The 27,231-nt window shown below is 45.5% G+C and overlaps 1 protein-coding gene and 1 long non-coding RNA gene across 6 annotated transcripts in view; one reads left to right on the plus strand and one right to left on the minus strand.

Annotated features, from left to right (window-relative positions):
- The window catches only part of VWC2L (von Willebrand factor C domain containing 2 like), a 39,391-nt gene that overhangs the window by 8,667 nt on the left and 3,493 nt on the right, over window positions 1–27,231 (plus strand). For 4 of the 5 annotated variants that reach the window (XM_426552.7, XM_004942464.5, XM_004942465.5 and 1 more), the window contains one exon: window positions 8,684–8,813. In XM_426552.7, coding sequence (XP_426552.3) covers window positions 8,684–8,813 — 130 coding nt within the window. Of the gene's footprint in view, window positions 1–8,683; window positions 8,814–14,789; window positions 14,929–27,231 lie in introns of those variants that run through there. The other variant, XM_046943791.1, reaches the window with a different exon arrangement.
- The window catches only part of LOC107053784, a 48,005-nt gene continuing 22,552 nt past the window's right edge, over window positions 1,779–27,231 (minus strand). The window contains exons 6-7 of the long non-coding RNA XR_005861329.2: window positions 19,762–19,968; window positions 1,779–19,417 (exon numbers count right to left, since the gene is read on the minus strand). This is a non-coding gene — a long non-coding RNA (uncharacterized LOC107053784). The remainder of the gene's footprint in view (window positions 19,418–19,761; window positions 19,969–27,231) is intronic.

Consider the following 27,231-nt stretch of genomic DNA (forward strand, 5'->3'; position numbering starts at 1 on the left):
GAAATGGGGCATATTTTCCCTTCTTGTGTGTTCTGCAATTTCACGTATGGCTAGAAAATCATAATACAAAAGAAATTTCAATAACGTGCCTGTGCTTTAATAAAAGGAGCCATGAACAATGCCAGCTCATAAGATAGCATAGAGCCATTGAAATCAGACAGGGGAAACAGAACATCAGTCAGATGGAAAAGTATGATTTATTATCTCCCTCCTGGCAAAATTACAGTGACAATGTCTATGCAAAGGAATTTGAAATTACTGACTTAGTGTATTTCTGTCATAATTTGTACCAAGAAAACATACGAAAATAGATAGGCGTGTTGGAGATTGATCTGTAGCGATAGCTATCTTTTAAATTATATCATGTACTTAGCTACTGATTCTATAGCATATATATTACGTTACACACAAGTATATTTTTATAGTAGGTGAAAGGTGATGGGCTGCATTGAGGATTTGGCTACAAAAAGGCTGTTATTTTCCTCAGATGGCAGGAAAATGTGAAAGCCCTAGAAGCTTGGAGCAAAGCGGCACTGGGTGCACCACAAGTATATTTTCTCTCTTTTTGGGCCCAAAGCAGCGTGGTTGAGAATCACCAGGAATATTTTTACTCACCATCCATCATCCCTTGGTGCAGTGCAGAATTTGGCCTGTGCGTGCAAACCCAAAGGGTTGGTATTTTTCCAGTAAATATGACACAGGAACGAACATGTACGCGATGTTTGTATGGCCAAAGCTGCGGCTGTGCTTTCAGATATTCGCTCCAGGAAACAGCCCATTGCTTCTGCCTGCAGCCAGAAGTGAGGGATGGCCAGAAAGCTGAGAATATTTGTCTGCATGGCCAGAGAAAGGGTAGAATCCAGTCTAAGGTTTCTGAGACGGTGCTTGGGAAGGCCAACGAAAGACACGTTTGTTCCTTGGCTTGCCCAAGCTATGTCCCTCTCTGTCACCTGAGCTCTCTGTAGGAGTGGCGAGCACGAGGTCCTCCAGTTGTCAGCTTATTACTAAGGGTATTTCCCATAGAAATGTTCCCAGGTGATGGGCAAAAGGTTTAGACAGTCATATCCTACCAGAGCAAGGGGGAGCACAGGTGTGTGGTTTTTGCTGCTGGAACGTGCTTTGTGCAGAATTGTGCTGATAAAAAATAATGCTTAATTAGATAATTATCCTAGCTATTGTTTTTAAAACTGTAATTAAATAAGTCAGCTAATGACAAGTCTCAGACTCATTGCAAAATAAAAATTCACATGGATCCCACTGGGATGTTCAGTCTCATCTAGATCCTCTTCTGTGGACTTTGCTTGTTGCTGATGAAGCCTCATCCACATTGCCAGCTGCCAGAAAGTCACGCTGGACCATCAAAAGAGTCAGATAATGGAGAATGAGAGACAAAACCAGGAGCAAGTCAGCATTTGATACAATCTGTTTGCCCTCTCCCTGCTCTCAGCATGCAATGAAAACTGCCAAAGCCTGGAACAAAGGAAACCAAAAGCCCAGCAAACCCAAGCAGACATGCACAGGGCTGGCGTAGACCCATGGTGTGGATACAAGTGTTGAGCCTCTGTGCTGTCTGCAACATAAAGTGAAAAAAACAGCTCAGCTCAGGACCTCTGCTTCGACATATGCTTGGCTTCAGCCAGCATCTCTTTTCTTGGGAATAGAAAAAGGGGGTAAAGCATCAGAGCATGTTAACAGAGATGTGTAAGGAGCTCCTGCCTGCAGCACCTGCACCAGAGTAAATCCCGAGCTTGTGGAGGTGAGCAAGAGCAAAGCAGTCAGCAAAAAGCTGCTGATCTTGCCTCCTTCTCCCATCTTCTGGCATGGATGAAGAAGGAAGCAGCAGATTGAGCTGTAGGGAAAGTTAACATGGAAAGGATCAGCTTCCCAAAATTGGTTCCCTTCTCCTTACCCCAGGAGAATTTATCCTTGACATGGCTCCTTTATGGGCAATGGTGAGAGCAGGCAGGGAGGAATGAAGAGCAGAAAGCTGCCAGCTGGGCCCGGTTTCCCTCCCAATGTACAAGGAGCTTAACAAATGTGAAGTGCCCACTGACATTCTGCCTATGTCCAAATGGGTCTGTACATCCCACATTTGAGCCACAGTCCTGTCTGTCATGTCCGTAGTCTTTTGAAAGAAGTCCTGCTCCCTGTGCATGTCTGAACTGAAAAAGTATTGTAATCAAGTCATAAAAATCATCTCCAAAGCAGTGTAGACCTCGATTCTCTCTGCCCTGGGGTCCGCAACCATTGTCAGGAATAAAATGAGACACATATCAAAACAAAGAGAGCATTCCTACAGAAGTGCAGAGTCATGTTGTTATGCTCTCAGTGGAAAAAAGCAACCACGAGACTGCAGATGTGCAGCACCCATGGAAAAAGGGCCAGTGCTTGGCTCAAGGTCATTTCTCTCTCATCAGCTGATAAGGGAGTGGCTCTCCAGACCCAGGAGATTCATAAACCCATTGGGTTGTATGGCATGTAGCAATGATAGAAGTGCAAAGTCCAGCCACTGGGCTGCTGGAGAGACTGTGGTAGCTGTGAATAGATGAGTATCAGTTAGGAACAACCAGAACAGAGCTTTGGTTGACAAGCTAGAGCATCTCTGGGCAAAGAAAATTAGGCAGGTCATCTTCAACCTCCTTGTGCTGTGACTGCATCGAGTATAGGGTGCAGTGACCATCAATAGAAAATGTTTTCTGTAACGTATTTGCATCTCTTGTCTTTTGCACTGAGTTAGAAATGTCACTGCATTCCAGTCTTGTACTGAAGGCTCCCTTAGAAAAACAGAATCTCATCTCAGCATCAGCTTCTTGGAATCCAGCTCCTTGTTTTAGCCCATCTGCAGCATGGTACAAGCATTTTTCAAGTTTTGGATGGCACATCTCATTTGTATTGCCAGTTCTCCATGTGAGTAGGATACAGCTCCAGTATTTCACTGCAAGTAAATTATCTAATGACTTAGTACTTTTTTCCTGTTGCAAAATCATTTGCAACCCGATGGTGTTTTCTGTCATTATACTCGTCTATAATCACTCACCAGATTGTTTATTTGAGCAACTTTCCACCAATGGGAAATCCATTGCAGTTGCCCTAGTGTAGCTGATACTCTGTCTCTGCCAAGTTGGATGGATGTGTTTGGTTGTTTTTTTAAGTGACAGAAATGATTGCAGTTTTTGCCCCATGCACATTATTGTATCAGCACACACGTACACATGCATAGAGCCATTTACCAGACTTCTAACACAATCTAGACAGTGACTTGTGTGCTGCTCATAGTAAGGGCAGAAGGAGCAGTGCTGGAATCTGTCTCGCCTTCAGGTGGGACTCACTGTTCTCTGCAGTTTGACATCTGCCAAATTTCTCCATTGTAAGCATCCTCTGAACTTTCCTACAATCTCCCGCTAATCTGCCTGAGATCACAGGCAATTTCAATAACAATGAAAATGATTCTAATTTCAACTCCAGGAGTATCTTCAGTGAACGCTGTCCCAGTTTCTCTTTATTCATCTCCCCTGGTTTATGACTTCCCACCTCAGCTGTAATATGGAAACCATTTTCACCTCCGATTTTATACATTGGGTTCTTTGTCACTTTCTTCCCTTTCTTGCTTCCTGCCAATAAATTCACCACCTGAAACTAGCTACAGAAATCATCTCCATCAGAATTGCTATTGTCCTTTGTGTCATTAAAAGTTACAGCTGCTCTTAAGATGTAAGTGCCCAATTTGACAGACTTCGCTTTGCATTGCTCTGCTTCCCCTGCTGTTCTATCTGCACGGAGCAGGATGCCATCAGCACAGCCCATCTGAGGAGGGAGGGGATGCAATTGCTGTGTGAACACTGGTACAAAGTTTCTCAAAATCTAAAAGTTGGAGAGATTGGTGGTGGTGAAGATGGTCTTTGGGGTTCTTCCCATGGGTCTCAGTGCTCCGAAGGGATCAGATACATCCAGTCCTTACCAGAAGGGTGCAGTGCGTGTGGATACAACTAGTGGATCCAAACATAAGGCAGAGTACTGACAAATGCGTGCAGACATGCCAGGTCGGATCCATTGCATTCAAAACGACCTTGACATCAGCAGAAATGGAGATAGTGGCAGCTCCTACCCTTTTAAGGCATTTGCACTTCTTTTTCTAGCACACTCTTAAAGGGAACAAAGCATAGCAGCTCTTTGTTCAGTGAAACTGCCATGAACAGCAGTTTTGCCTTGGCAGCATAATCTAAAAAAGGCACATACTTACGTACCATTTCCCTTTCAGTAAAGTTAATAAGCTTGGTGAAGGTTCCCAGTGATACCCAGAGTCTTGGCACCTTTTTGGCACTTGCTGTGATGTGATGGATCCTTGAGTTCCCATGGGGCTCAGGAAGAAATTCCACTGGGTTTATTTCTGTTCTGTGCCATTTCTTACTCCAGTCAACCAAGCATATTTCCTGGTTATTCTGTAAAGGTACCTATTTAAATGTGAAAAGCATCAGAGGGTCCAATTGCAGGTCTGTTGAATTAAGTGGAAATACTTAAGTCTCCTACTAACTTGAACAGCCCTGTGTGATGATCAGTATGTTTCTATTGTAACATGGTTAGATGGATGTAAACACTTACACAAAGCCTTTCTATTTCCTTCCTCAAAGCAAACATCAACAATCTGTGATATAATAGACGTGGAGTTTGTATTACTCTGTAGCTGTTTGGCAGTAGCTGTGTGTGATCGATGAAGGGCCATTGTGCGATAGGCAGAGAGTGCAAGGACACTTTGAATTCATTTATCCATTTTCTTTTCTCCACCTCTCCCTAGAGTCTGGGAAGGATTAGTGTTTTAGGCTGAAGAACTGTTTGATCGTGTGATCTGTCTGGCTAAAGCCCTTCAGTGTAGAGCTCTCAGAGGTATGAAGTTTGTAGTTGTATGAAACCTAAGGGCTAGGGAAGGACCTGCTGGTGCCCAGTCCTGTAAGGAAGGGAACCCCTTGTCATTGTGAGGAGTAGTTGGGTGATGTTAGCAAGCATCATTCTGGCATGTGTGCTGGCATTTGCTCCTAGAGAAGGTAAAAATGTTGGGAAGCAAGAGTAAAGTTTAGGAGATAGGGTATCCACGCTGGTGTGGCTTCCCCTGCTCAGAGTGTAACTTGTTTCTCATTCTGTTTCCTTTGCTGCCTTTTCCATTTGTTTGTTTATATCATCTATCAAGTTTATAATTATGTGCTCACAGACATAAAATCTTTATTAGCCATGCATATTCTCTATCCTCTCTTTTAATTTTCCTTCCCTCTTTCTTTGTTAACGAGCCTAGTGGATTGCAGATGTTTCCCATTTGACAACACCTGAGACTCAGGTTCTCCAGCCATGCTATTGGATTGAGCTCTCCTCCTTCCTGCAGCCCCAGCCAGACCTGGGGTCACAGCCCTCCTTGAGATCAGTAATCCAGGAACTGAAATGGAAGTTGGGCCATGATTTTAGGTGTGGCTTGTAAACATCCTTGCGCTTCTTTGGTCTTCTTAAAGCAATTGGTAGGAGAAGAGATCAAGCAGGATCAATGAGAAGGTCTTTTGGGCTCCATTTCCCATTTTCTCTGTTCCCAGAAGCCATGGGATGGTGGCCAGATGTTGGTGACATCCACCTACAAACATCTTGGCGTGACTTGGCCCTTGCATGGACAATAGCATCAAACAGGGCATTCACCCGTTCTCCCAAAAGTTAGTGCTCTCACCCCTGACATGAGTGAAAAATGGGTAAAAAAGGCTTTGAGATGCTTTGCACCAGTTTTCCCAAGTCAAAATGTGGTACTGGAATCCTTGCCAAAAACAATCAGTTCGCTCCTCTAGTTTTAATGGCAAGTCTGTTTCTCAGAACACGCATTGAAAAGTAAGCGGCCATGCAGTTCTGTCTGTTGTGATTGTGAACATCCTTTCATTTTGGACAATGGTGAAAAGAATGTTTCTGCACCAGTGTGTCTTGAAATCCTTCTTAACAAATCCTTCCCTAGGGTTCTTCTCAGAGATTGTTCTGCCTTGGACAGGTGGAGTATATAAATCATCTTCTAGCCCAAGCCTTTTATGATCCTTTAATCTTAGCACTTTTTCCCAGAGCATCATCTCATGGGACACGATAAAGTGCATTCACTGTCCATGTGGGAATGTGGCATAGCCTCTGATTTGTGTCCTTTCTCTATCATACTAAAGAAACCCTCTGTAATTTTTCAACCTTGTTTTTCAGTAGTGATGGGAGCATCTTCTCAGGAACTGGTGTTGACTAGTGGATGAAGTTCAGCAGATACAAAAGGATAAACCATCCATCTTCCACAGGTGATAGATGTTTAAATCTAGATTCTGGAACTTGTGAAGATCGGCAGAGCTGCATGGTAGATCCTGTAAAGTGATCCCAAGGCACACCCAGTGGGAGAGGGTGCTGTGATGTTCATAAAGGAAGTGGGTAGGAAGGCTGGAGTCATCCGTGGAGGCAAGCCACAGTGCAGAGGCACCAGTAAATGAACAAAGTGCTCAAACAGAGGGAGATCCTGGAGTCAAGACCATGTCGTTTGACCTTGGTAAGGTGGGGAAGAGGAGGTGGCTGAGAAAGTCCTGCCATTCATGCCAGAGCAGCCTTTTTGTTTGCTGTCTGCCTGCTCCTTGCACTAGCAAGGCATGCTTTTATTCTGATAATTGTATGCAGTTCTTCCCTCCTGAAAAGCTGCTTTCAGTGTCAAGCAGCATCATGGTTTATTACAGTGTCATTTTCAAGTTACACCGACAACACAATAGCAAAAGATGTGTATGTCATGTCTCATTTACTCAGTTGCACGGTTGTTCAGGGGCATCTTCTGCATCTGCTGATCCTCTTCAAGCAATAGTTTGAGCTGCAGTCCTGAAAATGCACCACATTATTTCTTAGAATTGCAGCTACTGGAGTAGTGGAGGTGGGGGCAAGCCCTGAAGAATACATCACTGAAAGCCTCCACGAATCATAAGATCTACTTCTACTGCTCCATATAATTAGCGATTAAAATGAGTAAAAACAAAGCAGCAATTTTCTTATTGATCCCTCAGCAAATAGTTCTGTCTATTTTCTTTTGCATTGTTTCTTCTTATTAAATAGCCTTGAATAAGAAATGTCAGTCAAATGAATTTAGATTCCTGGTGCTTCAGACAGAAATCAAAGCAGGATTGAATGAGGAAAGATAATTAGAGAGAGGAATTCCACCTCCACAGACTTCTTCCCTTGCTCAAGGAGTGCTGATTTTATCTAAATTGCCAAAGCCGTGAGCAAATAAGAGGTGATGGGAATTATAGACTGCAGATGCTGAGACAAAGCAAGGGAGGCTTTAATTAGTGCATTTTAAGGTAGAAATGAATTTCCAGGGAATAAATTATTTGACGCGAGACATATGGAGCTTCTTAGAGGTGAAGTGAAAAGCTTTTTACCTGCCAGAACCAGGGCTCACGGGGTTGTGCCTGTCTTGTAGATGTGAGTGATGCATCACTGAGGTTTGAAGCACATGGGGATGATGCCTTTTTTCGTTTGCATCCACTTGCTTGTTTTGAATGCAGAGGAAATCCCACTGCTGCAGATTCCCAGCGATATAAAGCAGGATTTGTTCCAACACTCACATTTACTAGCTCAAGTGTTAGCAATGGATCTACCATTGCTGAGGAGCTGGGAGTTAGACCTTGAACCCACAGGTACCAAAAGGATGTTTTTTTCCTTTCAGGTTCCTTGGTGTCCTTAGCTCTGTTGCCACTCTCTCATCGCACTTGCAGACACATAAGGGTATTGGGAGCCTTGCACGCTGACCTTTCTATTTTTCAACAGATTTTCACAGCTTCTCTTGGAGCGAGACAGTGACAACTCTACCATTTGGAGGCATATAGATTCCTGTTTGAATTGATGGAGCTTAAACAAAGCCATTTAGCTGGGTGCTTTAATCCCAAATTCACTGACTTCAGCAGTTATTCAGGCTCTTAATTATTCACATGCTCAGTGCAAAGCACTTTCTCACAAACCTTGTTGAAACAGGCAGAAGCGGGGCCAGGGCCAGGTCTGATGGTTGTGTTATAGGAGTGCTTACAGACCCTCGATTCAGGTCCTGCACAAATACAGAATTGAATGTTTTTGCCCCTCCAACACCATTCTCATGTGCTCTGAGAACTGGAAGCCAAACCCATGGAGGGGCTGGTTGATGGAAGGGCCAGCCCCACAGCATCTTACTGACAGCCTGGGGCTTGCTGCCTGTGGTGGTCTACGTGGGATAATGAGTGTGATCTGGAAGATCAGCATGTCCTTCTGGATCTGTCTGTTCCTGGGAAAAGCCACCATTCATGGTCTTCCAAAGACCCTATATAACAAACAGAGCAGAGCTGGGTGCTATATGTCACATGAGCACGTAGGACGCTTCATCTGACCTGGTGGCCTCTGCTTGGTCTTCCTACTGAAAGAAAATTCAAGTCTGGCAAAAGATTAAAAACAACCATGCACCCTCTCTGGGAAAAACATCACATTGACTGCTTTTTCTGATGTTTGGGTTGCCTATTTCAGATGTTGCTATTTTGTCCTATAGGTCGATTTGTATTACCCATGATGAACCAATGCAGTCAAGAGGTATTAAACGTTGATGTGTTTATCTTATGGCAAGATAGAAATGTTGCAAACTTTTGAGCTACGGGAGGAAATGGGCTAATTTGAGATTTGTTCCTAGCCCTCGCCATGCGAATGGTGTCGCTGCGAGCCCAGCAATGAAGTTCACTGTGTTGTAGCAGACTGCGCAGTTCCCGAGTGTGTCAACCCGGTCTATGAACCAGAGCAGTGTTGTCCGGTCTGCAAAAATGGTAAGAAAGTACTGTATTGGCTTTAACAGAGATATAAAGGAAACATTTCATTAAATGTCATTACTGATGCATCGCCAAGAGGTTTGCTTCCATTGGCACAGACTGGCACCGGAGCTGTGACTTCTCCTTGTGTGTGGGTGTCAGACACGAGACAGTGGCTCTGAAAATTAAGGCTCCCCTTTCTGCCCTGTGTCTCATTGACGTTGGTGGGTTTGCTGGCTTAAGTAAGGCTTTTTAGGATTGAGTCATGATGTTGGTGTTGGTCATTTCATGTCGTTGCTTTATTTTTTTCTCATGGTTAGTCTCACGTGAAATCAAGTATCCAAGGAAAGAGCAGAATCTTTGTCCCTGCATTAAGTGCCAGTGATTATTACTTAAGGAAAGGGGAAAACTCATTGAGATCAATGACAAAACTCCCTCTGGGTCTGCTAAAACTCTGGCCAAGCCAGTAACACTGTAAGTTGTGTGCTGGAGTCTGTGTGTATAGTGTTGGCCCTCACTGTCTTGCTGAAACAGTTTCATGAATTGGTCTTGGATTTGGCAATACTTCCAAGAAAGGCTTTGGGATGGCTGAAAGTACCTCTTTGGAAAATAAATCTGTTTCCAAGAAGGTCTCTCTGGTCCCATTCCACAGCCCTTAGATACATACATTTCTGCAAAAGTACCTTTCTCCTAATGTAGATATGAAGACAGATCGAGAAGTGAGCTGGCTTCACATAAACTTTTTCATGGCTTTCTTAACATATAAGTGGCTGCATCAGCTCATCTTCTCATGTTTAGAATTTGCTATCCTTACATATTTCCGCTTACACTCATCACCACTGTAGAATGAAAGAGTAACAGTTGCTTTTGAATCACAAATGAAAATGTTTACAGAGAAATAACATTTTTGGCACATTTTCTGGTCTTCTGAGGCAGAGAAAAAGCAAACTATTGGAAATCCAAAGTATTCCTACTTAAGGAATTGGAAAAAATTCTGAGCAGTTTGGAAAGGTATGCCAATGATATTGAAATCCAGATGTCTACATGAAATCTTGATTTTGGCTCCAGAATGTTTTATAAGGTTTTTGTTTAGGATTTTATGTTGTTATTGAAAAGCAGAAAAATGTCCAATAGGAAATGTCATTAGCTTGTCATCAACGAACTTCAGAGAGAAGGTGTTTTAGCCAGCTATATCCAGCATCTTGGGGGTATGGCCCATCGTGGCAGGGTGTGAGGTGTCCCATCCAGCACTAGAAGAAGACTGTTGAGAGGTACCCTGCACTGGGAGTTGCACTGGCCATCTCCATGTCTGTCACCAGGCAAGCATTTACAGGAAGGCTCATTTAAACCCAAATGAACAGCGTTAGTGTGTGTCTGACCACCTCTGTGTTCCCTTTGCATACAGGGTTCCATGCTGGTTCACATCCCACAAATCCAAGCTGTGAGCATTGCTCAGGTTTCTCAGGAGTACACACTCAAAGGTGTCTTCACAGAAGTCTAGGAGTTGCTGCATTTCCCTACCAACCCTTCCCCACCATGACTGTTTCCTCCAGTAAATGAAGAATTCCAGGGTACAGGGTAGTGGTTGGACCCTCAGCTAGATGCCAAAGGGCCCATTACTGGGGCTTTGTCCATGGGTTTCTTGAGTTTCTCTACTCCTCTCTTCCCTCTCCTGTTGAAGACACAGATACAAAGCTCTCTGAAACCTAGTTTAGGCAGGGAAGTATTTCTTAACACCCTCTTAAAAGCAGCCTACACACCTTGGGTGTCTCTGGGGCCAGGGAGACCAGGGCTTACAGTGAATGAAGGCGATGCGGTGGTGTGGTCATCCTTTGGGTTATATCTGCGTGCAGGTGCTGTGGACTTTATCCTTCAGAAGCAGAATGAAATAATTCACAAAGAGACAGAAATAAGGTGGTGCCAAAATAGTCTCTGTTATCCCATGTTGCTCTTCTTGGATGCGGCTTCAAGAGCAGAGCCAACCCTCTGCCTCACTCTAATGTTTTGGTAACTTCATATGAAAGAATAACAGAGACGGCTGCATCTCTTCCCCTCTGAAACCCTCTGACAAATCCTAATGAATGAGGATCACAACGCTTTATGCTGTCTGCTCATCTTGAGACCACAATTTTATCTTTCAGCTCTCCACTGCAGCCAGTCAATTAAAGTTTGGTTTCACAAATGCATGAAGATAACACAAGCTGACAGTCCTACTTAAATGACCAAACTCCCTTTTTCTTTAATGTCTATTTCCCCCCCCCCCCCCCTTCCATCTAGTAGCTTTTGCTTCCTACCAAAGCAGTGAAGACATTACAGTGCCATGTCTCAGTGTGATGAAAAGGTTTTAGCTCAGCCTCAGTGTCTGCGGTCATCCTTTTAGACTGGCAAAGAGAAGAGCTGAAGGGATATAGCTGTTGGGGGGAAGAAAAAGTTAATCCCCGGAACCACACGTAGTGCAAATCCTCATTTCAGAAGCTGATCCTTAAAATTTTGGTGTTTGGGGTTAAAACAGAGCCCTGCATCATTTGCTGCGCTCTGCTAGCAGCGTGGTCTGCCTGCTTGCTTAGTTGTTGCTGCCATTAAGTGGAGAATAATTTCCTCTTGATACGTTCAGATAGATTTTCGTGCCTTTCTTAATTATGTCTTGCCAAGGGCAAAAGTGCTGCAAAGCAGTGAGGTTAATGCAAAAATCTGTTGACTTGAACGTACCTGACCCGAAGATTCATAAAAAGCCAATATCAATTTCCCTCCCTCCGCCATCGTTTAAGATCAGTCTGAAAAGCAGATTTATCCCTTATTGTCAAAAGAAATACTGAACTGTTGTCTCTTGCCTTGCTAAGCGCGGTGCAGCTCGCGCAAAGCCAGCTCTGCTTGGCGAAGGACCCAGAGCAGAGTTCAGCAGGAGGTGATTTTCGGGGGTCCCGTGGCCCTGTTTGTCAGAGCACATTGTGAGGGCGATGGCTCCAGGTGCTGCGCAGCATTTCTGTCGTGGAGATGAAAGGTCACTGGCTTTCACGTTTCCTGGTAGTGACAGACCGCAGAATTATGGCCCCGAGATGTTATTTCAAGGCGCTGTAACTTCTCCAGACAAAAGTGTGTCAGCTGTTGTTAACTCTCTCCTCTATGGGATGGAAACCGTGCCTCCCAGTGTTGAAGTCCAGCTCGGGGCTGCTGTGGGCTGTGCCATCCCTCCTGTCCACAAGCAATCCTGCAGCTCATGCCACAGCCTTTCCAAGCAGAAATCTTCCCCACAATCCCCATCTCCCTGCACCTAGGGCTATAGGCATGCCCAGGTGTCATCCTTTCCCCCCTGACATCACACTCTTTGTTTCCAAACCTCTGTTTGTTCCTCCCCATAAGTCAGCTCTCATTATGATGGCATGTGGTTGTTAAGTCTTTTATGCATCACTGCGGGGTTGCTATTTGCCTTTCCATTAGTCCTTTGGACATGGTCTAGAACCATCTGGTGAGTTTGTAGGGATGAGGGTGGATAGTGATAGAACAAGGGGGAATGGTCTTAAACTGAGACAGGGGAGGTTTAGGTTGGATTTTAGGAGGAAGTTTTTCAGTCAGAGGGTGGTGACACATTGGAACAAATTGTCCAAGGAGGTTGTGGATGCCCTATCCCTGCAGGCATTCAAGGCCAGGCTGGATGTGGCTCTGGGCAGCCTGGTCTGCTGGTTGGCGACCCTGCACATAGCAGGGGGGTTGAAACTGGATGATTACTGTGGTCCTTTCAACCCAGGCCATTCTATGATTCTATGACAGGAGGGATCCCTACCATATCATCGCTCATCTCTTCCCCCCCTGTACTTTGCAAAGCCATGGCGCATCCCTCCTCCTTTTGCTCTGCAGAGGCAAAAAACAATGTGGAATAAAAACCAGATGTGGTTTCAAACGAGGCTCACAGTGCATGAGGAAGGGCTGGAGGAGAGCAGAGGGTGGAGGGATTCCCAGGGGCCCACCCTGCTCCCAGTTTCACAAATTGCTCCTTCAGAATCGTATCCGAAAATAATCTCAGCTTTAGCAAAAATTTGTTGTCGTGGGGGATTCTATGGCACAGCTGTGTCCGGGAAATTAATTTAAAAATTCCAATAAGAGCCACAATAGAATTGTTAACTTTTTTCCCCTCTCTGAAGTGTGAAATCCTTTTCAGAGCATTTCAAAGGCGCCTTCGCCCATTTACACATGCATTAACAAAATTGCTAAAATATTAGGCTTTGCCTTGGCACTTTCATTTACTTGAGGGATGAGCAGAATAAGCGCCGTATGTTTCTATTTGGGGGTCTATTTGGAGGCTTTTCCTCTTAATTCAATTTTTGATGCCACCAACCCTCAACCAAAGCATTGGTTACGCAGTAAGACAGATAAAAGCTAAATACGTCCTGGTCAGTGTGCTTACTCCAGTGTGGGCTTCTGGAGCCATCCCTGATGAAATACTGGGCAGCAGGGAGACGTTTCCTAGATAATCTGACACCCAGTCTTTAATTAAAGCTTTAAATTATCGCAGTTGATGCAGATTTCAAAGTAAAGAGGCTGATCCTGCCCTCCATACACAAGTAAAAGATTGCTTTGACCTTCAGCAGATTTTACCTTGGTGAAATAGCGTATATTCAGGTGAAGCTGTTACAGATATTTATTATAATGTGCTATAAATATTAATTCCATACGAGCATCTTTGTATTTAAGGGCATGAGCACAAAACCGAGTAAATAATAATTTATTTATGTGCACATAAAGCCACAGTTTACCTAAGCTGCTCTCTTAATTTACTGAGAACGTAAACTTGCTGCTCATTATTTCTCAGTTGGAGTTAATTTGAAATAAGCATTCTACAGCCCAGCCTGTTCCTTCTGTCACACCGTGTGTTTTGCCCAGAAGATCCCTGTTGGATTGTCCCAGCGCATCAGAGCCAAGGGCAGCCTTTCCTGTAACAAACATGCCTTACATTTGTCCCAAAGTGGATTTTGCATGGCGCTTTGTAGAACAACACGCAGGGGCTGACCTTCGGGGCTGCCTTTTCCTAGTAAGCAGTCTGTGGAAATGTCTTTTTTTTCCTAAGCAGGTGGTTTTTTGACGTCCCCAAGAACCAGAGAGGTGCCCCAATTGGCTCCATGTGCCTTCAGGTGGACAACCTGGGGAGATGATTTGGAGACGCGAGCAGGCAGCCCCCAGGCCTGGCTGCTCCCAACCTGCCATCCACCAGGAGAAAGCACGTTCATTAAACCTATTCTACTTCTATAAATTAGACAGCTTTCATTTGGGTGGGGAGGCCTCACAGCAAAACCTTGTTGCCTAGATATTGCCCATTTAGTCACTGGCCATAGCTGTTCCTTCTGAAGCAGAAGAGAACCCAAGCAGCTCCTAGGTACTGTGCTGCAGGAGCAGTGCAGGGTGTTAATTTTGCAAAGCCCTTTGGGATTTAGGGGGAGAAAGGGCTCCATATGAATGTAAATCAGTTATTGTATTTTAAGTGAAGGCAATGGATTAACAGTGCTAGTTGTTAACCAGTGCTGACAGAAGGAACATCCCCACATAGTCTTCATTGTTCTGAATTATCAGATATCTTGAAGTGTGCCAAGATTTTAATATCATATAACCCATTGCCTGGATATTATGTTACCGGTGCTTTATTGCATAAATAGAGCTTGTTATTTATCTGCAAGATGTGGATCGCTGACTCTCCAGGTGATTGTTTTGGAAAGCATCTGCTTCTTACATGGTCATTGACAAAAAAATCGATGAGATGAGGAGAAAAGTTATTGAAAGTGTGAGGAAAAAATGAAGGTCTGGGGGAGAGGATGTTTTGTCTGCCATTTGATTATGTGCAACTGTTGCTGAATAAAGACAACACAGAAAATGTGGCAAGACGACATGAGAAGACTTCATATTCATTTGCTTTATGGAAAACATTGGTTTGGAGCCATGGGGAAATTCCTTTAGGAGAAAAAAAAAAAAAAAACTAAATAAAATTCCTCTTCTAATTTATTTCAGGAAGTCCTGAAATGGCCAGATTTTAAGGTTGCAGTTAAAAACCCTTCAGTCAAAGTCTATGCAATATGCTGATTGCTTGTGCAGATGCAAGCTGAGCGTGGCCGACCAAGACGAAGACGTATCCCCACACTGGACCTTGCTGGACACCACAACTCCATCCATAGGTCCTGGAGAATGAGCTGGTAGAGCAGCGTGGCCGTGTCACGCTTTTGCTTGTGGTTGGTAAAGTATTTGTGGAAGCCAGATGGATTTTTGAGCACTCAGTTGACCCCATCGCCATGAGCAGCCCATCCCAATGGCACACAAGGGGCCGGAGGAGGGATTTACCCCTCTTCAAGCAGCATTTGCCCAGCATGTGGGGACGGGGGGATGCTTCGCAGCCTTATGTGTAGATGTAGAGCCTCCATCCTGAACCAAGAGTCTTCCATTTTGGACACCAACACAAGTCAGGAGAGTTCTTCCATTTTTGCAGAACTTGTAGAAGCTGCCTTAACATTGTGACGGCAAAGCCCGTCAAGGCTTCATGCCTAGCTATGAAAATCAATGCTTTTGAAGCTTGAACATGGAAGAAAATTCCTGCTACTACAAAGGATGCTTTTTTGATTGTTTGTCAGCTAATGTTCTTTGTGCTTACCAGCAGGAACATAAACTGTGGTGCCCTGTTAGCTCAATTAAAGGAGCGATTTGATTAGCAACCGAGGAAGAAAGGGATTGATTTGAAAGCTGGTAAAAGATCAAGACTGAAAACAAGGCAGTATATTTGGACTAGGCCATGATTGACCTGACAAAACACTTCAATGCTTACTTTACCGTTCCTTTAAAAAGGAGTTATTTCACTGAAATTGATTTTCAGTGGTGTTTGTTCACCTCCATTACTTCGGGCCAAGTGTTTAAAGGCAGATAGATGCCAAATTTTCTGATGAGAGCGAAGTGCGGAGGTATCCATGAAGCCCTCAATTGGTTTTGGAAGTCTCACACAGTTGGATTTTCCAGCTTAAATATACTCAGGACTGTGACCTGCACCCTGTGGACACAGCTTTTGGAAGCCATCTAGAATTGGTGAAGAGCTTTGGATAAATCTCCCAAAGCTTGTCATCGGCAGAGCTGGGTTGAATATACCACTTCCTGAAGCTTAGAAGGAGATGGCAGGAGCTAAAAGCTGCTATCCTGAATTTGTACCCAGGATCCTAAACGTGTTCCCATGCCTCCATTTCAAGCAGAGCTTGGAATGAATGTCTTCCAGCATCCTAAATGGCAGGATGGTGAGAAGCTGTTTGCTGGATGGGACTTGCTCCAAAGCTCTTGTGAAACAGACCCAGATCACAGAGGTGTGGGAAATATGTTATACGTGGCATGCATTGTTCTTCAAATGGAGATGGTTGTGAAGAAGTATCTGCTTACCAGGGGTGACCCCTTGCGAAAACATTGCTGAAATTTGTGTGCACAAGTCTACGGCGGCAGTGGTTCAAGATCCACTATCGTCATGGTGGTGTTTTGTAGAGGAGGGGGTGGGTTGGTTGGGTTATTTTTGGAGAAGAAGGTCCTAGGCTGAGGTTGGGAGCCTGCTGCAGAGCACAAGCAGACTGGACAGTACTGAAATCCAAGCAGGTGTGGTTACTGCAATTCCCCACCTAACTGAATTCTGGGTTTAAAGCAGAAGACTAAAAATGACATTTTTATCCAATTACATTGCTGTAAACCATTTTGCTGCAAGAGAACCCCACAGCCAAATCCCGGGTCTGTGGTATTCGGTGTAACCCCGGCAGAGGGGCTGACTCACATTTACTCCTGCTGAGGATCTGACCTGCAGTAGCTAATTTCTCTGGGTGACTCACAGGCAAATTGCAGAAGACTGGGGTGCTTTGCATGGTCAGGCTTTCTAAAAGGATTAGAGATGGTTTTGCTTTCACTGCTCTGGAAGGTTGGGCTTATTAGGCATATCTGTATGAGAAGAGAGGCATGACACTGTCTTCATGTATTTCTAATTTAATGAATGTTTAATGCTTCTTTTATTGGAGCCAACATATATGTAGAGTAGGGGACTTTAACAAGGGGTTGACTTATGTCAAATAATTGATGTTTGAGCTGCTCCTTTTACATGAAATGCAGACTTTACAGAGCAAAGAGACTGTAATGAAATTATGAATTAAAGATTAGAGCTGAGCAAGTCCAAGAAAACTTAGAATTCAAAAAGGCACTTGGAAGTTTTCTTCTCCTGCTTCCCTCTCCTTCCCTCCACCTTCTCAGCTGTCTCTGCTCCATTGGTAGGGTCCCGCATCTCAGCAACAGCCTGCTGACTCTTCCACACCTACACATCCCTGCAAAGGAGATCAGTGCAGTAATCTCACTCTGGATATTCCTCTGTATTTGCACATCATCCTGGCCTGTTACACTCACCAGCCAGTTTGGCTGGAGGGTTTAAGAAATACTTGTGAAGAGCATTTTTCTTCATCTCTGTCCCTGATTTGCCAACAGAGTGTATCTTGTGGACAGAGTGAAAAAAAGTTTGCAAGTTTTGTGGAACAGTTTGCCGGAGGGACCCACAATTTGTTACAGCACATCCTGGTGTGGGTGAAAGAGCATTATTTATATGTGGTGGAGACACTGCTTGTGCTGCCTGGAGAAGCCCAGCTGTGCAATCAGACACTGCTGGTCCCTGTTGTCCAGAGATGCCCTTCTGCCTGTGAACATCAGCATCCATTTCCTTTCACCCCCTTGTACTCATACTCCCCCTCTCTTCATGCTCTTGCTTTGCACTGGGGTGGTCACCCTCTCAGTGCAGGTGTGAGAGCTCAGTGCTGCAGCATAGGTTGCAAGGAGCTTGGCTGGTTGAGGGTAATTACTTGGTGGCTTTTTTTCTGTTTGTATTTAGAAAACCCTTGTGCTGTGTTGATCAGAATTCATACCTAAGGTTGAAGAGCTTAGGCTTAGTCATCAGCAAATAAAAGCCCAGAGGAAGAGAGAATCTTGCTTTATTTGCTTTGGCTGGTTTTGTTGGTGTGGTGTGATTCCTCCTGCCCCGCTGATAGAACAAAATAAGGGATGGATGGGCAGTGAGTTCACCCACCAGACCCTAATTTTCAACACTGCGTATGGGGGCTCCCCTGGTTTATTCTTTCTAGATAAACTGTAGGATGTACTCATCCCATTGGTACCTGGGATTGCCACAAGGAATTCAGTGCGTAGCTCAAAGGTACAGTACAATCCCACAGCTGATGTAAACGGATGTATCTCATTTTGTATAAAATAAGCCACATTTTCCTCCCAGTTGAAAATATTTTGTGGCAGCAGTTTTGTTCTGGTAGAGAAGCTCAGAGCTCTTAGACTAAATGAAGCAGGAGCTGATGTACCAAAGCCAAAAGCCCCAGTGCAACAAGCAGGGTTGTATTGCGAGAGATGGGTCTACGTGAGGATGCACACGCAGAGTTCTCTGAGATGCTTCCATGCTCAGGCTTTCTTTGCTGGATCTGGTAGAGAGTATATGAGGAGGAAGGGGATGTGCTGGCCAGAAAGCGCTGACTCACGGCACCATGCCTGGGAAAAAGGCCAATTACAGCAAACTTGCTGTTCTTACTCTTAAAAAGGTCCGGGAAAAAAACTTGGAATGATCAGATGCCCCCATTTTAATGGTTCCAGAATGAACCAACTCTAATCTTGAGAGAATGACTATCCATATAGATACGTGTTTTATCATAGAATCACAGAATGGTTTGAGTTGGAAGAGACCCTTAAAGGCCACCTAGTCCAACTGCCCTGCAGTGAGCCAGTCCCCCAGTGGGGGAGGGATACAGACCATTTCAGATAAGGAGGACAAAGGTGCAGGGACTTTTTGATGATGGATTATTTCAGATAACCTGTTCTCTTAAAGAAAAAAAAAAAAAGTGAGAAAAGAATAGCAGAGATCTCAAAACTCCAATTGTAATGTGAAAACATCCTTCCTGATGGGCTCTCATCCTCACCCAGGTAAGCACTGAGAACCAGGGTGGGACTGAAGCACCCCTGGGTGGTGGCCCGTGCTCAGGGTTAGCTCCATGTGGACCACTGTGCAAATGCCTGGGGCACGCTGGGGGAGGCAGATGGAGGAGCCCTTGTTCAGTACTGCATTGGTTCTCCTGTGCATCATTACTGTGGGTCAGTGTGTCTGTCTGGGCTACTTTTTGCCTTGTGAACCCAAACAGCATCATGCTCTTGTGCCACCCCTCTCAGCTCTTGCCACATCCAGAAAAGGCTGCAAAGGCAGGAGAGGATCCCGCACCGCCTCTTCTGCCTGCATCTGAGGAACGTGCCACAGCCATCAAGCACAGCCTTCAGGTGCAGTGCTCCAGTTTGCTAAGGGCTGAGGAACCATTCTAGATGAGCCTCACTGTGTGATCTCTGACTCACCACAGCCACCGCTGACATCCCAGGGGCTCCTTTGCATGTGGATTACACACCTGCAGGGCTCTGTGGCAGCGTTCTGATGCGTCATCCCTCGTCTACAGCTGCCAGTGTGGGCACCAGCCCCTTCCCACACCTGCCATGGTGTCCCAGCTCAGGGCAGGGGCTGCAGGCAATTAGGGATGGGATTGATCTGGTGCTGGCTGACGTGCTGCGGGAGGTGTCTGCAAGGCACTCGTGTCCTCCCTGTGCTGCAAGGAGATAATTTTTGGTTACTTTTCAAGCTGCATCAAATAAAAAAAAAATATAGAGAAGCATATTACAAGAACTGTCAAACAGTAATTATTAAGGATTTAGAAAACTCTGATTAGGAATGGAAACCTGTCTGCCTTAACAATAATGAATTTGCTGTGTTTTGCACCAGAACCTCATCTTTTCACAGCTCCCCCCAGAGAGCCCAGTTGGGTTTTGGGTGTGGGTTTTTGACAAGCTCTGCCCTAGATCTCTCAGACTAAGGGGCTGAGAAGCGTAGAGGAGCTGGGCTTGGATCTCTCAGTACTCCCCAGGGCCTCATCTTGAGTAGTTTCCCCCATACCTGAAGGATTTCGCTGCCCAAACTCTTGCTTGAGTTCCTCAAGTGGGTCAGTCAGAGAAACAAAGGTGATTCCCTTTCTTCACTGGCACAGCCGCCCAGGGGGTGTTGGGGTCAGCATCCCTGGTGGTGTTCAGGAACCATGGGGATGTGGCACCAAGGGGTGTAGTTCCATGGGCATGATGGGGTGGTTGGGGTTAGACTTGGGGTCTGGAAGGGAAAAAAGTTGACTTTTCCAACCTCAGTCATTCAGTGATTCCATGATTCTATGAAAGTCACCATCGATATTCCCACCCCTGACAAAGACAGGCAGCTCACGCATCAACATTTTACCTCTTTCTGGATGTTCTTGAGTGACTTGTGCCAGTATAAACCCATTCACCTGCCACCCCGGTGTCAGCCAGCCCATAAGCTCTCACAGGACCTGTCCTGATTATGCTGCATAAAGATAAGAATTCTCCAGAAGGGAAGCATCCTCCATCAAAACAACAGAATGTGGGAGACAGATGCAGGCAGGAGTCAGGGGGATAAAGAGACGCTGTTTGCTGTCGAAAGCATCGCAGGAGTTTCCCCAAGACTGGCTGTAGCAACACGTAGTCTCACTGCCTGATGGCTTACTTGCAGTGCAGTGGTTAAGAGCCCTATTCTGCAATGTTTGTGCCCAGCTCTGCCAACCCGCTGTGTGCGAGGGGCTCAGCCCAGCTGCCCCGTGGCACCAGGCAGCTCCCAGCCAGCCAAGCAGCACCGCCACCAGCAGCGAAGAGCTCACAGCCTCCTTTTCTCGCTCGCCACCGTCGTCAGTGGGTTTTAATTAAGGGAGAAGGAAATGTGTTGCTTTTCGTCCGTGGGGGCGTAGGGAGGAATTGGCGGCGACGTAAATAGGGAGCGGGGGAGAGGAGGAAAGGAAGGGGTGGGCAGTGAGGGCGGACAGCTGAATTGGCTCTATTTGGATGGTGGTGTGTCTCCTTTCCCCCTGCTTATTCCAGCGAGTACAAAAAAATAAGATAAAGCTCCTTGGGCAGGCGGTGCATCCCAGCTGCAGGAGGGAGGGGGACTGTATTCAAAACAAATACTTTGCTGGCTTTATTCAGAGATTAAAGCCCTTTCTGAGGCAGCAGTGTTGTTTATTACAGCCCTCTGAACACTGACTTTCTTACTGAGATCGCTGCGGAGGAATAAAGTGAAAATTAAAAAAAAAAAAAAATGGAAAAAGAACACGAAGCCAAACAAATAGACCAACTCCTGGCACTGGCAAGTTTTCATCTTCCAAGGTCAGCTGTGATTTCATTTGGAAAGTGCTTTGCTCTTTTTAGCAGCCTTGGTGATGGCAGCCATACGTACAAAGGACCATCTGGAAACCTGCTCCCAACTTCAGCAGGCAGCACGCCGCTTCTCCTCCAGACCCTGTTTGCTTGCTGGCTCCCTTCAGCTTCCATGCATAGCCCCAATGAAGTATGCACAGATTCCTCGAGCTTCCCCAGCAGTTCCTACCTTGCCTTGCTTTAGCAATCCTTCATCTGATCTAGATTTGGGGGATTTTTTTTTCCCCCTTATGTTATTTCATGCCATTGTTGAGCCCAGCTTTTGCTACGTGCATTCAAGAGTACAAGAGCGTGTTTCATTTTCCAGATTAGAAAATGCTCAGAGGTATAATCAGGTCCTTCCACAGTATTTAATTATCCATAATTAAAGGCATCTACACAAAGCACCGGATTTTCAAAGACTATTCTTGTGTTACATTGCTAATGAATTAAGTAATTAATTGGCATTGAAAAAATACAATAGGAAACATCAATCTTTTAAAGCGAGGCATTTTTGGGCGTTTTGTAAAATCATTAAGTTGTATCAGGTCAGTAGCTGTTCTAACGTCTAAATCCCACTTCTGGTTTTAAATAAGAGGAATGCAAGGGAAGACAAGGCAGGGAAGGCTTGCTAATAGTCATTCCCAGTGCAAAATAACCATCCTGTCCTGTCACGCTGGAATAATATCACATGGCATCTGCTTGAGTATAAAAGCCCACACAGATTGTGGTAATGCATTTGTAGTGGCACCCAGAATTATTAGCAGGGGAAAGTACAATCCTTTTCCATTTGATGATTTAGTTAAATGCAACCGTTCACATGCAAAACCAGCTCTACTCATCTTATTTTTATTAGCAACCTGACTCTTTGCATGGCACCATTAGGAAGCATTGTGCAAAAGCCATGGATACCATTAAATTCAGGCGGCATAATGGGCCCTCAGAAGAGCAAAACCAGGGGTCAAGAGCATGGGTTGAAGCATGAAGGCGTTTTTCTACCAACTGAACCATTGCCACCAAATATCCATGTTTCGATGGCACTGTGTTTTTCACATGGCAGATGAAAGCTGCCTCAGAGCACACGGATTCCTGAGCCCCTTTCACTTCTCATACCAACAAGCAACCACTGCCAAACCAAAGTGTGCAGTAGTGCTACTGTCTGCCTGAGCTGACCACCCTGCTTTCTTTATCTGATGTTGGGTTGGTTTTCTTGTTTATTTTTGTTTTCATAGATGACGCATTTAAATGTACAACTCAGCAATCCCGCTTCCTTTATTCCTCCTGTTCCACGTTTTAGAAGGCTTGTTTTGTGTGAAATTAGCACAGTCACAGTTTTTCACCTCATTTTATGACTGATATGGAAAAAAAGAAAAAGCCATAAAACATCATGCACAGCTGTAGTGACCAAGTTAGATTCAATTCTGGCTTTATATTGATTTGACATGCAGCCAGCTCTCCCCCGTACATCATCCCTGATTGCAGTTAAGGATGAAATACTGTTTTAATTCTTACACCAAATGTGGCTTTTTTTCCCCAGAAAAAAAAAAAAAGGCATAAAAATGTTAAAATGGGCTATAAAACCATTAAATTTTCACACAGAGCACAACCAAGAGGTGAATGAGTTGGCTAAAAACCTCAGAAGGCCCAGAGAGAACGTCCTGGTTGTTCTTCTCTTGCCATTAACCTTCACCTTGGAATGGAGATGCTCGGGCGGAGAGCAAGGACCCCGCCCTTGGGGATCAATGGCTGCTTTGCCATCTGTGCCCATAGATGAGGGTTTCCCATTGCCTCTTAGCCAAGGTGCCCAAGGATGGAGCCATGGGAGGTTATAATGGGGAGCCCCCCAACATCGCTGCAGAGGCAAGTGCAGGATTGCGGTGGTGCTTTTCTTAATGGATTTGTTTTGATTGAATCCATTTTATGCCAGCTCTCCTCCCCAAAAGAGCTGATTTGCCATTAAAAAAATTAATGTACCTTCAGAGGGGCTGGAGTTCATTTGAGGAAATATCTATTTAGACAGGTTTTTAAAAGCCTATTACTTACCTGAAAGGTTAGAATGACCCAAGAGCAGCTTTCATTGCCTGCCGTTACAATCTACCTTTATTTTAGAAAACCACAGTATTCCCCCAAAGCCTTATGCTGTGTTCAAAGAGATTTTTAAGAGTTGAATCCTTTTCCTTCAGATGTTGTACTGAGGGACATGGTTTAGTGAGAGATATTGGTAGTAGGTGGATGGTTGGACTGGATGATTTTGGAGGTCTTTTCCAACCTTGGTGATTCTATGATTCTGTGATTCTTTAGCCAGGTAAATGTTGAAGCCTTAGTCCATAGGTGGTGTTTGTTCTGTCTCAGTACCTTATTCAGTACTGAATATACCTGACTTGGAAAGCTGGCCTCTTCATTGGGCTTCCTGAGTGATGGCCCAACGTTGGCCCTCTCCGCTCCGATCCATACTGCACAGGCAGGCGTCACCATCCCTAAACAGACTGCCTTTAAATTGCATCCATCGATCTTCTCTGCACCAAAATGCTCCTGCTCCAGTACTTAGTGAGGCCTAAAGTTATGTCTCTGCATCAAATTAAGACACTGCACCATCGATAAGGAGGAGTAATGCGGTACGTTCCCAGCTGGATGTCTCCTGTCCTGCATGTGTTTGCTGCTCCTGATTAAGACTGATAACGAGCTGTCAGTAATGGTCTTAGCGTGGTGCAAGGTAGGAAGGATTAAATAAGTCAGTGCCACTGGGTTAGCAAAAGTTTCCCCTTGGACTGAATGTAGCTTTTCAGCTCGGCCTCACCTCAGTGCACTCCTTTGAATGATGTAGTGCTTTGTGAGAGTGAGCAACGTGGATTTTAGATGAGAGAAGGATGCTGCATAATTCTAATGCAGAGATTAAATAACTCTCAGGCATCTGCAGGCACCCAGCAATGTGAATTATGGCTGGGAAAATCTCTCATGTAAATAGGCAGTGTGGGGGGAGAAGGGGCATTAGCGTGGCGGTGGAAGGAGTGGAAGGTGCAGGAAAGAGGGACAAGAATTGAGCAGCTTTGAAGATGCATTCACTGGGGCAAGACTAAAAACTGATGGGTGGATGTAAGACCAGAGTGCTCTGCTTATGGCAGGGACGGTGCTCCCAAAGATGAGGCAGCATTCAGCTGCTGCCAGATGTTGTTGGGTGGGTCTACGTCTGCATTGCTTTGTTGGCCTATGGGGCAATAGTCTTGCGACTATAGGAGATCCCAGGGAGGTTCTTGCCTGCTGTGTTTGTTGGGAACATGCCAGATGGATAGGGCTCTGTCTTACCCTGGAGAACATGGAAATCACACTGTGGAGACACCGTGTCCCCAGCACTGCTTCCTGTACGCCCTCAGACTTCAAGGATGCTTTGCATTAGGACATTCTTCAGCTTTGGCCTCTTTCTAAAACAAAAGTGAAGCCCCAGGGCTGTTATCTCCTTGTGGTATTTTCAGCCCAGCCTGCGGTGCATCACCAACTTTAATTTTAATTAAGGCAAACCTCAGCATCATCAGCTGACTTCCTTATGTCTCACCTCTGGCTTCACCCGCTGCCTTCTCCTCCCCTGTGGCGAGAGGGGCATTCAGTCTTGATGTGAGGCAGCAAAAACAAGACTTCTTCCCTCCTCGATTCATTAATTAAAGCCACAAATTGAGCTCTTTTCTTGCAATCTGAAGTGATCGCATAAATAGCATTGACAGAACAAAATTAACATCTGAAAAAATCCTGCAGGGTCAGCACGTCGGGGGTGGGAGGGGCATTAAAAACAAGATGCTGTTCTGCTCATCCCCAGCACAGAGCTCAGCCTGAACACGGAAGAAGTCACAAAGTGCAGACAACACAAGTTCTCTACTTTCTACAGCTGAGCCTGGAAGGTAAATGGAGGAACTGATCAGTATGGGGTAGCTGCTCCTTCTCAAGACCATGTACAGCCCTGCAGACATGCCTGGGGGAAGAGCTGGGTTTAGCCACATGGATCTGGACTGTTTCAACCCAAGGAGTGAAATGTGGACCATCTCAGCCCCAAAGAGTGCAAAAGTACAGTGGGAATGCCAGCAGTCACTGCTAGGGGAAAGTGAGGGGACTGGGAGAAGGTCCTGGTCTCCTCCCAGGTCTTCATCTCCATCACCACCCACGCCGTCACAGCCATTGCTCCTCATCACCTCATCAGAAATTAGCAAACTCCAGAGTGCATCTGCATGTAGAGTGCCAGGATCCCTTGTGATTAATGTTTTTTTGGTGTGTTTTGCATCCTCCTGTGCTGGGAGGTGTCTGCAGGGAGCCCGATGCAAGGCTTGCCCTTGTTCCTGGGCACAATTCTCACCTGGTCCTTGCTTTGCACGTGGTTGTGTCCACTGAGTCCCGCTGGGAACACTCTGGAAACACTGCAGCGTGGTCACATTGAGGTCTCTGCATCATGGGAACATGCAAAAATATCTGCCCCCACCCCGAGAGGGCACTTGAAATGGCCCCCACTGCTTGTCACAAACTGCCAGCAGTTAATCCGTTTGCCTTAGTGCATTCGTGGTTGCGTTCCAAAAGCAAATTCATCAGGACTCATTCATCTGAATGAGTGTCCATGGGGATGTTTGCAGGCTGCATCCATTCTGAAATAGTAGGGGAAGAAAGGAAGAGTAACTCCCTCCATCAGGAAATCACAGTGCCTGCTGACTGTCCTGGCAGAAACACGGGGATGCGTAATGTGGAGAGCACTGCTCCTTGCTGAAGGGGGACAGGGCACTGTCAGGAGCTGTAGTGAAGGCAACAGGATTAGTTTTGCACAAGATGCCCTTTAGGGCAAACCCAAATATCACAGCTGGCCTGAAGTGATTCACTTAACATTTTCCTTCCTTCTTATGGCTTGTCTGCACACGCAAAGCTAAATCCAGAGCTGTTGCAAGCCCAGTAAAACTCACAGCACCAGCAGCATCCGCATGACACCACGCTGGAGAGCATCAAACCCTCACCCAGAGAGGTGGTGGAATCCCAACTGGATGCTTCCCTGTGCAACTTGCTGTAGCAGGGGGTTGGCCTTGAGCATCTCCAGAGGTCCCTTCCAACCTCCCTCACAGGAGGTGAGTTCAGTGGCACAACATGTGCCATCACTCGAGTATCCAGTCTGAGGCGTAAGGGTTGCAAAACTCAGTCACTGTTCCCGTAAACCAAAATGCATGGGTTTTTTCTCTTTGTGTTACATCTCTCCCATCAAAACAACGCCTGAACTTCTGTGCTATATCACCATAAAAATCTTGACAGCTGTTCTAGCAAACAGCCTGGAGTGCCGTGGTCTTTTATGAGTATTAATTATGTTAAGCAAAGCAGATCTCACAATTACATTGTCTGTGGGAGCAACAAACTTCTACCATCCGTCTCCCTGAGCAAGGAGAAGGGCTGATTGCTGCCCTGCTTTCAAAGCAGTGGGGGCTGCAGCTGCTGTTAGAACACAACGACAGCCCAGAGAAGCTCCTTGTTCCTTCTGCTGTTACCACAAATAACTTTCTTGATGTGCTTGACATGTCATCAAGTGCTCCTGAGCGGCCTCTTCTTTTGAATAATAATAAAGAACCACATTGCTGGTCTAGTCTGGCTGTGATATGTGCTACCAACAGCTTCGGAAAGCCAGGATCCACATGAGGATCGAAGCTGGGAGAGGTTAGATGGGGAAAAAATGGGATGGCTGGCAACCATTGTGCTGGGAAGCAGGGTTTGGCACGGTTGATTGAAAGAAAGGGAGGGCAGAAATGTTGCTTTCCATTTGAAGAGAACATTTTGGTTGGGGGGAATGGGAGGGCTTGCTGTGGTGTGCAGAAGGAAAGAGTTTGATGACTATTGGTGGCAATTCTGTCATCATCCACTGCTGTCTCCTCTTCCTCTGTCTTAGCCAAGATGCTATGTTTTTTCCCTTTCCCTGTCCCTCTGAGAAAGGGGCAGCATCCTAAGGAGATGCATCCTGTGAGATACAGAGGTCCTTGACAAGTCCCTTCTGGATCAGTAGGTCCAAAGGTCAGAGGTGCAGGTTTATTAACATTTAATCACCATTATGCAGAGAGAACCTATGTCCTTGGCTGGGACATGCAGATCCAACCCCAAAGCAAGTGATCTGGGGAGCTCAGAGGAGGTGCTTTCAGTACATCCTCCTTATCAGCCTCCCCTTTTT

The sequence above is a fragment of the Gallus gallus genome, chromosome 7 (assembly GCF_016699485.2).
Source record: "Gallus gallus isolate bGalGal1 chromosome 7, bGalGal1.mat.broiler.GRCg7b, whole genome shotgun sequence".
In the NCBI taxonomy this organism is placed as follows: domain Eukaryota; kingdom Metazoa; phylum Chordata; class Aves; order Galliformes; family Phasianidae; genus Gallus; species Gallus gallus.